Source organism: Bacillus rossius, chromosome 1 (assembly GCF_032445375.1).
Source record: "Bacillus rossius redtenbacheri isolate Brsri chromosome 1, Brsri_v3, whole genome shotgun sequence".
Classification (NCBI taxonomy): domain Eukaryota; kingdom Metazoa; phylum Arthropoda; class Insecta; order Phasmatodea; family Bacillidae; genus Bacillus; species Bacillus rossius.
The window spans coordinates 103,238,139-103,253,093 of record NC_086330.1 but is presented as its reverse complement, the minus strand read 5'-3'; the positions used below and the strand labels follow the sequence as shown (position 1 = coordinate 103,253,093).

The 14,955-nt window shown below is 38.7% G+C and overlaps 1 protein-coding gene across 1 annotated transcript; it reads left to right on the top strand.

Annotated features, from left to right (window-relative positions):
* The first annotated feature begins 5,128 nt into the window (after positions 1-5,128).
* On the top strand, positions 5,129-8,915 carry LOC134541161 (uncharacterized). Its single transcript, XM_063384391.1, has 2 exons — positions 5,129-5,863; positions 5,950-8,915. The coding sequence occupies exon 2, from the start codon at positions 6,563-6,565 to the stop codon at positions 8,498-8,500; it is 1,938 nt and encodes a 645-aa protein (XP_063240461.1). The 5' UTR covers positions 5,129-5,863; positions 5,950-6,562; the 3' UTR covers positions 8,501-8,915.
* The last annotated feature ends 6,040 nt before the right edge of the window (positions 8,916-14,955 follow it).

The following is a 14,955-nucleotide window of genomic DNA, read 5'->3' as shown; positions in this document are numbered from 1 at the left end:
TTTTTTTTAATTTTCAAATTCAAAAACTACAGAAGTAGCTAGCAGGTAAAATGGAGAACGACAGGCCAACGTCCTCTAATTTTCGTTTTCGGCAATATGCCACGCAGCAATTTTAAAAATATAATCTTTCACTTTCAAATCCCATTATTACCACGAGACAATACAAAGATGGCCGTATGTAATTATAATAACTGGATATGTAATAAACTAAAGAGATCAAAATTTGTAATGTATATTTTTTTTCCGATGTTGGTGAAACATGGTATGATCCAATTTTTAAGGATTCAGTTAGTCCTATCTACTGTCACCCGCCTGGTTAGGGAGAGACTCTAAGTGCGTCACAGGCCGAAGCCTATACGCTCCAATCATGCAGGGGGTACCATGCAGAAAAGGGAACATGCATATGTGCTAAGGAGGGGGATTGGCCAGCCATGTCAGCAATTGGCGCCATGATTAACTCCCCTCACTTGACTATTCTAGACTAGAGCTGTAGCAAACCGTATGTATTCGTTACTGAGTAACGGGTGCGGCATCTAGTAACGAGTAACGAAACGTTACACACGAATGCATTTCGTTACTCGCATCTTTCGTATGTTTCACGCATGCGCGCGCGTATTCGTTACAAAGAACGATGTTTGTTTATTAATAAAAGTATGATTTGGAAATTCGTCGTCCAAGTTTTTTACTGTTTATTAAAGGTATTGTGTGTGTAGACAAAGTTTTAGATTCGAACAGAAACAACGTAAGAAAGTATTTTTTACAAATTATAAATATGTATGTTTTTGTTTTTTATAATCGCGTATTTTCACGTTTTATGTTCTTATCTTAAAAGATATATTATAATATAGCCGCTCTAATGAGAGTTAATTGTTTCTTGGTTAACAAAAGCTGTTAATTATCAAATATTTTTAATTGTTTATATTCGATTTATTTTTATTTACGCGACGTCATACTGTACGCGTACGAAATACGACTCGATTCGATGCTGTTACATAACATAGCATGTGCCATGTCATGCGGTATCAGAAGTAACGAGTAACGATACGAAAGTAACGAGTACTAATTGTTATAGTAACGAATACATACGGGTATACATTTTTTCGTTACTTTTACACCTCTATTCTAGACTAGTGATGGGTCGTTCGTTAACGATTCGTTCAAAAAGAACGAATCTTTGAGAGAACGAAATCTTGCGATTCGTTCGCGATGTAAAGAACCGGCTCTTTGAGAGCCGGTACCTTGAAAGATTCGGTAGAACGAAAATGCGGAGAGAACGAGAGAACCAACCGGCTCTTTGAGAGCCGGTACCTTGAAAGATTCGGAAGAACGAAAACGCGGAGAGAACGAGAGAACGAGATGAGAGAACCGGCCACGCGCCCGGTCTGATTCGTTCGTGAAATGATTCATGACGTCAGGAGTCTGAAGAATTAGTAATCACAGCGTGCGCATGTTTACAAGAGCAAACGATAACTGATCAAATAAAATAGGGTAACATGAAAAGTATCTATACCTGAAAATGTAGTGGTTTAAAATTGCTTTTTCACATTCACATACACAAATATGGAAATAAAAAACTAAAAAAACAGTATGAATTAAAAATAACAGGGAAAGTAACTACAAATGTTCACACTTACCATTTTTGGGTTAATTAATGTACTTCATTATCGTCTCTCTTCATACGGAAGGGCAGTAGAAGTATTAAATTGTTGTCATTTTTTCACTAAATGTGTTGGTCTACAGTAAACACTTTACTGTCACTAAAGTGTAAATAGCCTATATATTAATATTTGTAACTTAAAAAGTAATAAAATACAAATCTTGTTTCATATACGCAACTGTGATTCACTGGCTACGAAAAGCAATGTTCAAATACTAGCTATAGTGCGATTACAAATTAAAGTTAAGAAAAATCACTTTCGTAACATTTTTAGATTTAAGCCTGTTTCGCCTCTCAGATACTACTTGACCACTCTTGGAAAAAACTCTTTCACACGGAACGGACGTTGCCACGACGCACAGTCTTCTCTTCATAATTTCAAAAAGTCTGGGGTAGGAGTGCTTTTTATGCTTCCACCACTGAAGCGGATTTTCATGTCTTCGAATTAGCGGCTCTTGAAGATACCTGTCGAGTTCTATGATCCCAGCTGCTCTAGGAATTCTATTTTGTGTTAAATTTTCCACTTTAGAATCAAAGTCGTCCCACAACAAACTAGACGCAACTTTAGTTTCACTTAAGTCTTGCATTGTTGAAATTTCTTCCAACTGAGAGTTACTACATTCACTGGCTTTGGTGACAATTCTCTGATAGGCAGAATTGAAGGAATTATCATCTTGAAACCCCTGCTTTTTGAAACGTGGGTCAAGAAGAGTTGCTTCTGATAATATTATATTATCTTCTATGTTTGATGCCAGTCTCTTAAAAAGTTGCTCCTCTAACTTGATTACCATGTTCTTAATTTTGTCGGGTAAGTTTTTCCTTTTCATTTTTGCGACATGTCGCATCATTGCCTGTCGAAGAAGTATCACTTTGGAAACCGTCACTGCCTTCTCGCTACTCATTTCAACTGTAACTTCCTTAAATACTTTAAGTATTTCACAAGCATTCTGTAGAATATCCCACTCGTCTTGTGTCAGTTGCTGAATTTGAGAGTTTAACAGAGACAGTGTTGAAATTATTGCTTCTTTTAACTCGATAAAACGTGTAAACATATCGAACGTAGAGTTCCATCGTGTAACCACGTCTTGAATAAGCTTATGCTCCGGAAGTCCCATTTGTTTTTGTGAAACGAGAAGTTTCGCTGTGGCCTGTGGACTTCTCTTAAAAAATTCAACAATGGATTTTACTTTCATCTGCACATCGCGTATTTCTTGTATTCCAGCCTGAACAATCAGGTTAACTGAATGTGCAAAACATGGAATATGTCGCCATTTACACAAACGAATGGCTGCAGTCATGTTCGAAGCATTGTCTGTAATGACAGCACATACTTTGTTAAAAATATCCCACTCACTCACGACTCGTCTTAGTTCTCCTGCAATGTTTTCAGCCGTGTGCCTTTCTTCATACTCAAAGCAGTCTAACAGATATGACTTAAGTTCACACTGATCATTGATGAAATGAGCTGTCAGAGCTAAATAACTCTGATTCGTTATCGAAGTCCAGCTGTCTGTAGTAATTGCTACTGCTGAAGCATTACTTAAATCTTCTCTTACAACTTCTGCAGTTTTGTTGTAGAGTTGTGGTATCAAACTTGTAGACACAGTCTTCCTACTTGGGAGTGAATAACCTGGATTCAGAATGTTCACAAACTTCTTAAATTCTTCACTTTCAACAATACTAAACGGGTGATAGTCTTTCACAATCAATTTTACCAAATGTTCATCAAATGTCTTGCTTTTGTGAATAGGAATTGGTTTTTGAATATAGTTATGTAACTTTGTCTGTGATACCCTCTCTCCGCTTGGTATAATTCTTGTTGTTGATGGTTGCGAGATGTTCTCAGTAATCACCGATGGATGTGATACAGATGTTGATGGCTTGTTTGTGTTTAATACAGCTTGCGTTGATGTTGATTCTGTCTGTTTCACACACGCATGTATTTCAGACAAATCTTCAGTGCAAATCTTGGATCGTTTTTCAGTTGAATAATTAACACCCACGTGTTTTACTTTGAGATGCCTAGTTAAATTACCAGTTGATCCACCCTTATATGAAAAAATTCCCTTACATAGATCACATTTAGCTTGTCCAGGTGAAATCTCAGAAAAACAATTCCATATCTGACTACGTTTTCTGGATTCCATATTTTAACAATATAAATTTCAAAGTTTATAAACTAAAAAAAAAAAAAAACCGTAACGAAAAAAATATCGGCATAATGTATGCCCTCGGTCGTAGTATTTGTAAAAAATCATAAAACACTTTCGAATAATATGTCACAATTGTTTTCCAAGTTCAGATTACCAGTAGCCAATACCACTATGTATTTAAACTTTTCTCTATCGAAAACCAAGACGAACTGACATTAGATGGCAATGCATGCGAGACAGAGCATTTGCCCCCTCTTCCCCCCCCCCCCCCCAGCTAAGCGCTGGCATTAAGAGCAAGACACGCATATGCCATTACTTAACACTCTTCCTCACTATTTTTTTCAGTTGGTTGTTGCAGTGCGTCAAAAGCTAAGAGAGAGAGAGAGAGAGAGAGAAAGAGAGAGAGAGGCGGAGATACTGTCCGCAGTCAAAAGTCTTCATCAGCTGAAAAAGATTGGTGCGGGTACATGGTTGGTTCAGGTCCTGGAAGGGAGGCTCCTTCCTGCCCACGCAACTTATAAGCGTTGCAAAAACATCGTTTTCTCTCACTTAGTTTACAATATGACATGCCATGGTCGCGCAACTATAAAGTGATTCACATTGTGGAGACAAGATAGTAAATACTGTTTTACAGTGCTGTATAAATGAAGTGAAAATAAATAAACCTGCAACATTATTTTTAAGAACCTGTAAGAGCCGCGATGTACACTAGTGTTAGTGAGATATCTATTCATATGATACGAACAAAACCTGAAGGACATGAACCGAATTACACTCAGACGAATGCAAGCTATTAAATTACATATATTTGAAACTATTCTCACATGTTCGTAAAATGTTTGTACAAAAAAAAAACAATGGTTTGCATGTTACGTACGATGAATGCAACGTCCTACATTTGTGCACTTGTTGAAGTAGTTGGTGGGTTTACCTGGGGTACTTGTGTTTACCCACATACATTCGTTGTCATTCCTTCATTATAATTTCCATCACCCCTCATCTTCAATATTGACCATTTCATTCGAAGCTCCATTAAGCTTCAACTTGTCGCATCATATCTAAATGCATAGTGTTTTGTTTAACACACTTACATTACTTGTAATGACTTTCTAGAGAGGTCCTGAAACCAAGTTGTTTAGTTGGGGCAAATATGTTTATTAAATGACAAATAATTATTATGTAAAGATAAATAAAATTTCAAAAAAAATTATTTGACCATGGTTTTTATTTAAGTAAAAATTATAATACTTAAATCGTTGTCATCAGCTGTCGAACTTATTATATTAACATAATTTTGCAAACACTCGCTAATATATCTTTGGCTCCAGGGAGTAAGAGTATAAGTCAAAATATTGAATTTTTTTTTTTCGGATATTAGTATTTTTTAAGTAGCCGACTATGTGTGTCTAAGAGTATAAGTCTCTACTGTACTTTGTTTCCAGTGTAATAACGATTTGAACCTAACAGTCCAAGAGAAATAAAGTTCATTATGTTGGGTGTAAGAGTACAAGTCAACTTATACTGTTACACCCAAGTCAAAATTATGTTGGGTGTAAGAGTACAAGTCAACTTATACTGTTACACCCAAGTCAAAATTATGTTGGTACTGTTGCTTGTTTACTGACTTATACTATTGGGAACAACTTCTCCCAGCTGTTGGTTGTGGTTAGAATTTAACTTATAAAGTTATAACAATAGTAGAAGATTCTGCGTTATTTTTCACTATTCCTCTGATTTTTACATTATAATGTATAGTGTGTAGGAGAAATAATGTATAGCAGAGGAAAAAAACTTGTTGAACTTGTAAAAACGAAAATAGCTAAAGAGAATACCTCCAGTTTAAATGCAGGTAAGTGCTAATTAAATTTAGTGTGGTACTCCATTTATGTCTGTAACTGCAGTAAAATCTTTTGCATTATTACTTTTGTCTTTTATTTTATTTCAGATGTGATTGAAAATGTGAAAGACATACCTGTTGTAACAAACGACCGAATTGAGGTTAGGGACGATATAGATGAGAAAGGAACTGTGAATATCGCGGAATACTGGTCAGGTAAGGACAAAAGTTATGTTGCTTTTATAGTGCAGTTATTCTCATGTTATGATAGTGCCCATATTTTATTTGTTTATTTATTGCAGAAAGAAAAACAAACGAGGACGATCATGTCTTTGTTCAAGATACTAGGAACACAATTTCGAATGGTATGGATGAAGAAATTTCTAATGTGACTGAAGAACAACTCGTTAATGTTGATGGCACACAGCTACCAAACACCTCATCATACAATTGGGAACTTGATGAAGTTTTATTTGAAGTTGTTGTTGAGGACACAGGCCTTGCAAGTAAGTTACATAGTATGAGTTGGCATGTAAGCGTAGATGTAAAACTATTATTATATTGTAGTCTTTGGCTTTATTGTGTGGTTATACTTACGTCATTATTTTTATGTGTAGGTAATAATGAAGATGGAAGTTTGACAGTGCTCCAACCAATGGTTATTGAAGACATTGCAGATGCAAATAACAGAAATAAAGAAAATGAACCACATTATGAACAGAGTGAATTTTCCTATGATGTTGTTGATGAGGACAGAGGCCTTGAAAATACGCGGAACACATGGGCAGGTAAGAGAGTTGATACAAAACTAATCATTCTTTTAAAAGTCATTGGCATTATTGTGTGCTTGTAGCTAAAATAATTGTTTTACTTATAGGTAATAATGGAGATGGAAGTTTGACAGTGCTCCATCCAATGGTTACTGAAGACATTGCAGAAGTAAATATTGATAATGGAGAAATTGATCCAGATTATGAACCGATAGAAGAGAAAAGCTCAAGTGAAGATGATGTTTCCGTTAATGTTCCTCGCCAGAGGAAGGCTGGTCTCGGAGAAAAAGAAGACAATACACAAACAATTGAAGCTGAAGTGAAAAAATGTAGGTTTTCAAGAGCAAGAAAAAGAGAAAAGTGTGTAAACCGTAACAGAGGGGTGTCATACACAACTTTAAGCGGTAAAGTTGTCAAAGCTAGAGTAATGAAACCTCTTAGAGACTGTCGAGCAGAATGTAGAAAGAGACTTCCTGAAGACATAAGAGAAAGTATTTTTAAAGAATATTGGTCTCTTGGTAGTAGAGACAGGAGAGTAGCATATGTTGCCAGCCTTGTTGATACTATGGAAACCAAAACATCAAGAAAAAGAGCTTACAATCCTGATAAAGAGAAATTTAGAATGGTTACACATACGTTTCATTTTAAGATAAATGGGAAAAGAGAAAAAGTTTGTAGGGGATGTTTTATGAACACATTAGATGAGACACAAATGTTTGTAACTCTTGCAATCACCAACAGAAGTACCTCTACATCTGGTATCACACAGCAGGACAACAGGGGAAAAACATCACCTGGTAATGCAATTTCTGATGAACGACTGGATGAGGTTCGAAGGCATATACAATCATTCCCTTCTTACGAATCTCATTACACGCGAAGAACAAACAACAAGAAGTATCTTCCTTCTTTTCTGGATTTGAATACTATGTTCTCATTTTACAAAGAATCAACTTCTAATCCTGTGGGGCGTACTGTATATACTAGGGAGTTTAAGTCCTTGGGACTAGCCTTTAAAGCACCAAAAGTAGACACTTGTCATAGGTGTGACACATTACAAATGAAAGTGAAGCTAGCGAGTGGTGCAGAAGAAGAAGATATAAAACAGGAAATATCTGTGCATCATGCAGAAGCTGATAAAGCATACCTACAGAAAGATCTCGACAAGAAAACTGCTAAAGATGATCCTAGCAAAAGGTGTTTTACGTTCGACTTACAACAATGTTTGCCCACACCTTTTGTTCAGTCGTCTGTGTCTTTTTACAAAAGACAGCTCTGGACGTATAATTTAACTATGCACGAAACTAGTAAACCATCTGTTCGTTGTTATATGTGGCATGAAGGCGAAGGTGCTCGTGGAGCAAATCAAGTTGCCACATGTGTATTGAGAGAGCTTTCTGAGTTACCTGAAGATGTAACGCACATTATTTTATATTCAGATACATGTGGCGGCCAGAACCGTAACTCGCATGTAGCAACAATGTTTCTGTATTTGATGCAACAGAAATGTAATCTTCAGTTGGTGGACCATAAATTTATGGTGAGTGGGCATAGTCATATGGAATGTGACACAGACCATGCACTTATAGAAAAGCAGAAGAAAAAACTGCGCTTCACTGTGTCACACCCCCATGACTGGTACCAGCTTGTCAGAAATGTTGGAAGGAAAAACAAATTTGAAGTTGTAGAACTTAATCATCAGGACTTCCTCAATTTTGCTGAGCTGTACAAAACTAGTCTCTTTCTTAGAAAGAAGGATAGTTCAGGAGAACCCTTCAAGTGGACTGAGATGAGATGGCTCAGATACACTCAAGAACGACGAGTGATTCAATTTAAGAACACACTTGATGAAGACGCACCTTTCAGAGAAATTTGTTTAAAACGACGGAACCGCAGTCCAGATGAGCTGTTACATCCAAAGAAATGTTATAACTCCACACTTGCCATTTCCAAAGAGAAAAAGAAGGATCTCTTGGAGCTGTTGCCATTGATAGACACAGTTTTTCACAGCTTTTATTTAAACTTGAAAACTACTGTGGATGCAAGAGATGTACTTCCTGATATAGAGGAATTCAATGAATGAATATTTTTGCACTTTCCGGAGCTTTACCTTCCAAAGGTTTTTGTAATAAGTATACGAATGTTGTCAATTAATCATTTTCTTAGCAAAAAGTGTCATCTAATTTAAGAAAACCTGCAATATTCTCACCAGTATAAGTCATGTAATTAATGGTCTTAAGAGTACATGTCTTTAAACCTGCAGTGTTCTCACCAGTATAAGTCATGTAAATGATGGGCCCTAACAGTACATGTCATTTATTTAATCTTTAGCAATAAAGAAAGAAATATTGTTGTTGTAAAATGCTAATAAATCATTTACTAAGCATATGTAGCCATTTGGTTTATTTAAAATAATGGAAATTTGATATTGTCACTAATTTAAAATCTTTAAACCTCTCTCCTGAAAAATAGAAGTTTTTGACTTATACTATTACTCCCTGGAGCAATAGATATGCCATTATCTAATGTCATCGTGAGTGACCTGTTAACTCAGTGTGTCGAGCTCCTGGTCGGATAAATTAAGGTTTAAATATTTATTTTAGGCCGAGTCAGAAATTTTTCACTTTAGTAAATTTTACCTCCTTGGTACAACACTGGATGTTGCGATTTCCTTTCACAGAAATGAACAGTAAACCATCGTACAATCAACCTGCAACCGCAACGTTATCTGGTGCAGCTATGTTCGGACACGATTATATAGGAATAATCATCAATACGATCATATTTGCAAATGCTCCCGTATTATCGAGAATCACTGCAGGAAGCATTTGCAGCGATCAACAGTCAATATTTTTGTAACAGTCAGTATACAACTAGACGTTTGAAATTTAATTTACCCGTGCAGAGTAGATAAAGATACCACCCACGCGATTCAGCCTCCTCTCGTTATCGGGTCACGCGATAACGAGGGGAGGCTGGAAGCAAACACGTAGCTAATACTCTAAAGGATGAACGAGTTACGACGCCTGATAAAAGAGCCAAATCCCATACACAGAAAAGAACGAATTGACCGAGAAGAACAGAAGAGTCTAGCGACAGCAACTACCTTCCTGCAACTGCGGCACCGCTTACGCTCGTTCCGGGGCCGGCTGCCGCATCGCTCACGCTCGTTCCGGGGCCGGCGGCACGATCATATATGTCATCTGAAACTTATATTTGTCAAATATGGCCTCGTGGCTGAGCGCTTAGCAGTGCTACCATCTAATCGTAAGGTTGCCGGTTCGAATCCCGGCAGGTGCGAATTTTTTTTGTACTTGTAAAAATAAATACGAGCACGTATATTTTCAAAAGTAATAAATATATTTGAATAATGAATGCAAATAAAAGTAAATTTATTAATTAAATTGTAATTTTCAGATAAGGACATGATAACTAATGGTCAATTAGGTTAGGTTAGCTACATTATAAATACTTTAAAACTTTGTGGACGGTTGATTTGGTTAGGATAGTTACATTAAAGATACCTGGAAATCAAACATCCAGGGGGTAGGCGCTCCCGATCGGCCAACTTCGGAGAGGATCGGCATTTGCTGCCAGTTGCAGGACGGTAGCATTGCTGTCGCTAAACTCTTGTAGAAGAACGAATCTTGCACGGTACTGATCCAAAAGAACTGATTCGGTCAAAAACTCCGTTCTGCCCATCACTATTCTAGACGATACTAGATTAGTTGGGCCCAGGTAAACCCTGGGCACAGGCATGCGGGATGCAAAAATTCATGAAATATTTCATGCTAATTGATTGTGAGAGTCTAGGTAATTTTTTTTTTTTCTTAGGTTTGTTAGCCCGCACAATTTATACACGTTTCGTCTACAATCATTTGTGTTAAAGTTTTACATATTTCTATCTCTTTTGATCTTTTGCATTTAACAATATTATTTACACGTCTACAGAACATACTTACAATATACACTTAATATTCTACATAAATATTTACAATAATAACACATATAACATAAGTATAATACATTTCCTCTTTATATTAACAACTGCCATCTGATGACGAGTGGTGGCACTACCAGGGCCATGGCTGGAGTGTTGCGCCACGGACAGGACTGTGACCCGGGTTTTTGTTTAATAAAGAGGAGGTACGACGTCACATTTTACCATTCTCTAAGACATTTATAAGTATTAGTACCTTAGGGGATATAGGTATAAAAATTAAAAAATAATAAGTTATATGTAGGTAAAATCTTATTTATTAAATTAAGAACATATTTTGTACTGCAAAAACAGAAATTTTTCAACAAAACAGAAACTTTACAACAAAAAAAGAAACTATACAACAAAAGCTGAAACTATACAACAAAAACGGAAACTATAAAACAAAAAACAGCAACTATACACCAAAAATGGAAACTATACACCAAAAACGGAAACTATACAACAAAATGAAAACTATAAAACAAAAAATGGAAACTATACAACAAATGGAAACAACAACCAAACTACCAAACTATTTACAACAAAACTATTTACAGAAAAAAAAATTTATTCATCTCCTTCGATATAGCTGTGGGGGACCGTGCGGATGCCGTCTTCACAGATTAAACGTTTGTCGTCCTCCCACGTTATGACCAGCTTATTGCTGTATTCGCTGTACAGCACATTCTTCCTCGACCGTATGGCTCTAACACCTGCCCTCCATGTGCGGTGGTCTTGCAGGGCATCCAGGTAATCATTGAATGTGATGTGATTTTCGACCACACAGTGCTGGATGCCCTTAGCCTTCTTCTCGACCTTGCCACCGCACCTGTATGCATAGAGTTTGGCCCGTAGGCTTACAAAATCGCTCATTACTTCTCCCCCGCACTCATCTTAGAATTTGCCAACAACTTTCTTGTTTATGGGGAAGAAGCATGGGTGGTCAGGAGGCTAGCAGCAGTGGCGTCTCGTCAGGGCAAGCAAGGCAAGCAGTGCTTGCCCAGGCAGTTTGCAGACAATGTATTTTTTAAATAAATATTTTATTCAGAATAGTATTTTACTTTGGCTCGTGCAGTTAGGTGTATGTATTTTTTACATTATCTTCTTGGGACCCAATACTGTGCGCTGTGCGCTATAAGAAAAGAACTCGTCGACACACAAAACATGCTGTTTTAGAAACGTTGCTAGGTTTAGAAGCGCTGGTAGGACCGCTTTCAGCAGGAAGGCTGCCGCAGTAGTTTCCTTTCGGAAGGGGGGTGGCATGGTACAAAGGTTCGAGGAGGGGATTGGCTGTAAAAACACGTGGTAGAAGCTACGAAGGCAGCGCTTTCTTGCCGAACTTAAGCGAACATGGCCGAAGCAGACGGTGGAATTCTTCCGCCGACTGCTTCGGCTATGTCCGCCACAGTTCGGCAGGGCAGGTGGCGAGGTGGCGTTTCAGTCGGCGGTCGTCTATCGGGGCGCGCGCATCTCTCTCGCGGGTTGTTGGCTAGGAGTTCCCTGCGCCCTATTGGGTAACCAAAGGCTGGCAGTGCGTGGGGGGTTTGTGGGCATACGGGAGGCGGCCTAGCAGCGCCATCTGCTACCGACCGCGTCCCGCGGGTGGCAGATACGGGAGCCCAGCTCGAGAGTTGCAATCTCGCTGGAGTGACTGTGAATAACCACGTACCAGTTAACAGAGTTTCTGAATACGTATGAAGATAGTTTCTTTCGTGTTGGTACAAAAAATACCAACATTTAATTTTTACTATTCTAGTACATTTTTATGAGCTTCTTCTCTTTATTTTAAGTACTTACTTTGCCATGTGTTGTCTGTTTATATATTTTGTAATAGATATCGATGATACTACACTCCCACTTAGTATATAAATAATGTAGAGTAGGTATTTTATTATCAGAATAATGTATGCCAAACATTATTATTTTTCAAAAATAGTTTATAATTTTAAAAAAATGTCAATTTTTCTACCTGTGGAATAGTCAATTTTCAGTTAAGAAAACGACTTAAATAGCACCCTTTTGTACCTTGAAATCAATATTTTCCCGGGGGAGGCCCCCCCCCCCCCCCCCGGCCCCCGGACACCCCCCCCCCCCCTCCGATGTTTTGGGGTGAACGGAGTTGTTGCTTTCCCTTATGTAAACCTCACGCCTCGCCACTGTCACCCATATTGCCGTAAGGATTCGATATCGTTGATGTCGAAGTGTCTTCATCATCTTCATGCTTCCTTTTTAGGAGTCCATCATTTTTACAAAGTATGGAGGATCTACTGAATATGGGCTTGAATGTATTCTCACTTTTCACGGTGTTGTTACTTCCATTAGTTTCAGTCTTCCCGAAGCCATCAGCATCCTTCAGATCGGGTGAGCTAATACCATCATGCTCAGGACAAGGAAAATTATTGTCGTAATGCAGATCACTCTTCTTTAGTCTAGTAGATCCATCGATGACCTCTATGCCGTAAGTAGGCTTGGCTTTACATGTTCTACCATGTCTTTTTAAGCTGTAAATTCGTGTTAAAAACCTGTTACACCGATTACAGCTTAACATTTGGCGTAGTGAGTTTTTAACACAAGCAATCCTTCTCATGACAAAATCCTTGCTATAGTATCTACAGCGGCTGCCTTCCGATTCAGCTGCAGATAACAAACCATGATCCATTGTAGCTTCTGTGACTAATGTTAGATGCAAAACTAAGAGTTTTAAATTGAAACCCTTACTTAAATAGAATTTTTTAATTATTTCGTCAGTGAGAGTTAATTTATCTCATGCAAAGGTACTTGTTGCAAGTAGTTCTGCTTTTCAACAACAGATCACGCCACTTGTTGCTTGCAGGTAAATCATATCTATTTCTTTTATGCGGGATACGGGATGCTCACTAACGATCGCAAAGGAAGGATGGCTTCGCTAGACTCCAAGGAGAAGGAAGTTCGTCCTTCCTGTTAATGCTTCTCAGATTTCTCAGAGCTTATTATTTGACTGAGTAGTGATATTTTTTTTATTTACACCTGATAAAAATATTGCAAGTGTTGATTAAGTAACAGAAATTCACTAATTAAATGTAACCTTGAATAAAATTACATGTCTCATTAAGTAAAAAATCCTTCATGCAGAGATCAATTTCTCATCTGTAATCAGAAGCACTCGGAGAAAACTGTCAGATGTCTAGTCAAGAATAATCAGAAGCACTAAGAGAAAACCATCAAAAAATATTGTCAAGAATAATCAGGAGCACACGGAGAAATCCATCATAATATTGACAAGAATAATCGGAAGCACACGGAGAAAACCACTACAAGTTTTCTTTGATATCATAAAATTACAGAAAAAAATTAATAAATAATTTTTAAAAAATACAAAACAAATAAGGCGCGCCTCACACAGCCTCAGGAATTCCCTCGGGTCCTCATGCGGGGCTGCGGCGAACTTCGGCAGAGTCACTCTGCTGGGAGGCAGGGCTCATGCCAGGTCCTCCAGGGCGGGCCACATGCATGCCGTCACCTGGCCCCTGTAGAAGGCCCGGGAAGTACCTGATGGGTGCTACGGCGTCGCGGTGCTGCTGTGGTCCGGGGGGGGGGGGGGCGCCAAGCTAGTGGGACACTAGGCCGTTGATGATGGGTCGTGGGTACTCTGCCCCCGCGTGCCCCATCTGGTACACGGCTTGAAATCTAACCTGAACTTCCCTGAGGCCGCACGGCCGTGTGGAGGACGGAGTGGCGCGAAATAATAGTAAGCGACACCGGTTATGTTAACTTGCGTTTAATTAATGGACTTCTCCGGTGGTATACATGGGTACTCGGTACTCCCTATGCGTACTCTACGCGGTGGCAGAACCGCTACAAACACTATGCTGTGTCTGAGCTGTTGTAGTTACATTAACACACACTGATTACTGAACAAAATACGTCACTAATAACACAATGAATTTGCCGCGGCAGTCTCGCGGGGTGCGGTTATTAGTGCTCTGGAGACGGCCAGTACCGAACGTTAACTGTCTTAAGGGGCTCAGTGAGCGTGATCCTAAATTACACCTTACACTTACTTGTGGTAATAGCCGGCAGGCGTATGCGCTGCGGTATTAGCGAAAGCGCGTTGGCTCGAGTCGGCTAGTGCCGTAAATGGCGTGGTCCACGACGCGGTGTGGAACCACTAAGGAAAATGTTCGGGATAAGCCCGGGTCCGCAAAATACACGCCGAGTCGATGTGAGCAGCAATGAAGTAAAAAGAAAAGGGTTACATATTAAAGTGACTACAGGATGAACGATCGGTGTAACAAAGTGAAAGGCTGCTCACGGACACACGTCTTAACCCAGCGCGGAGTGGTTGGAGACTGCCGAACATGGCCGCCTCGCAAGGGAGGGAAACTTTCACCTCCTTTGTGAGTCGGCGCCAAAAATTTATATTAACTTCATTTACTCTATTATAAGCTAAAAACACGTTCCAGGTGCCCAATTAAAAGGTAGCTCGTGGTAATTGAGTGCTTAAGGCTTAACAATGGTTTTATGGTATTTAATTATTTGAATTGTGGCATCAAGTTGGCGACTGTAAATTTATTCAC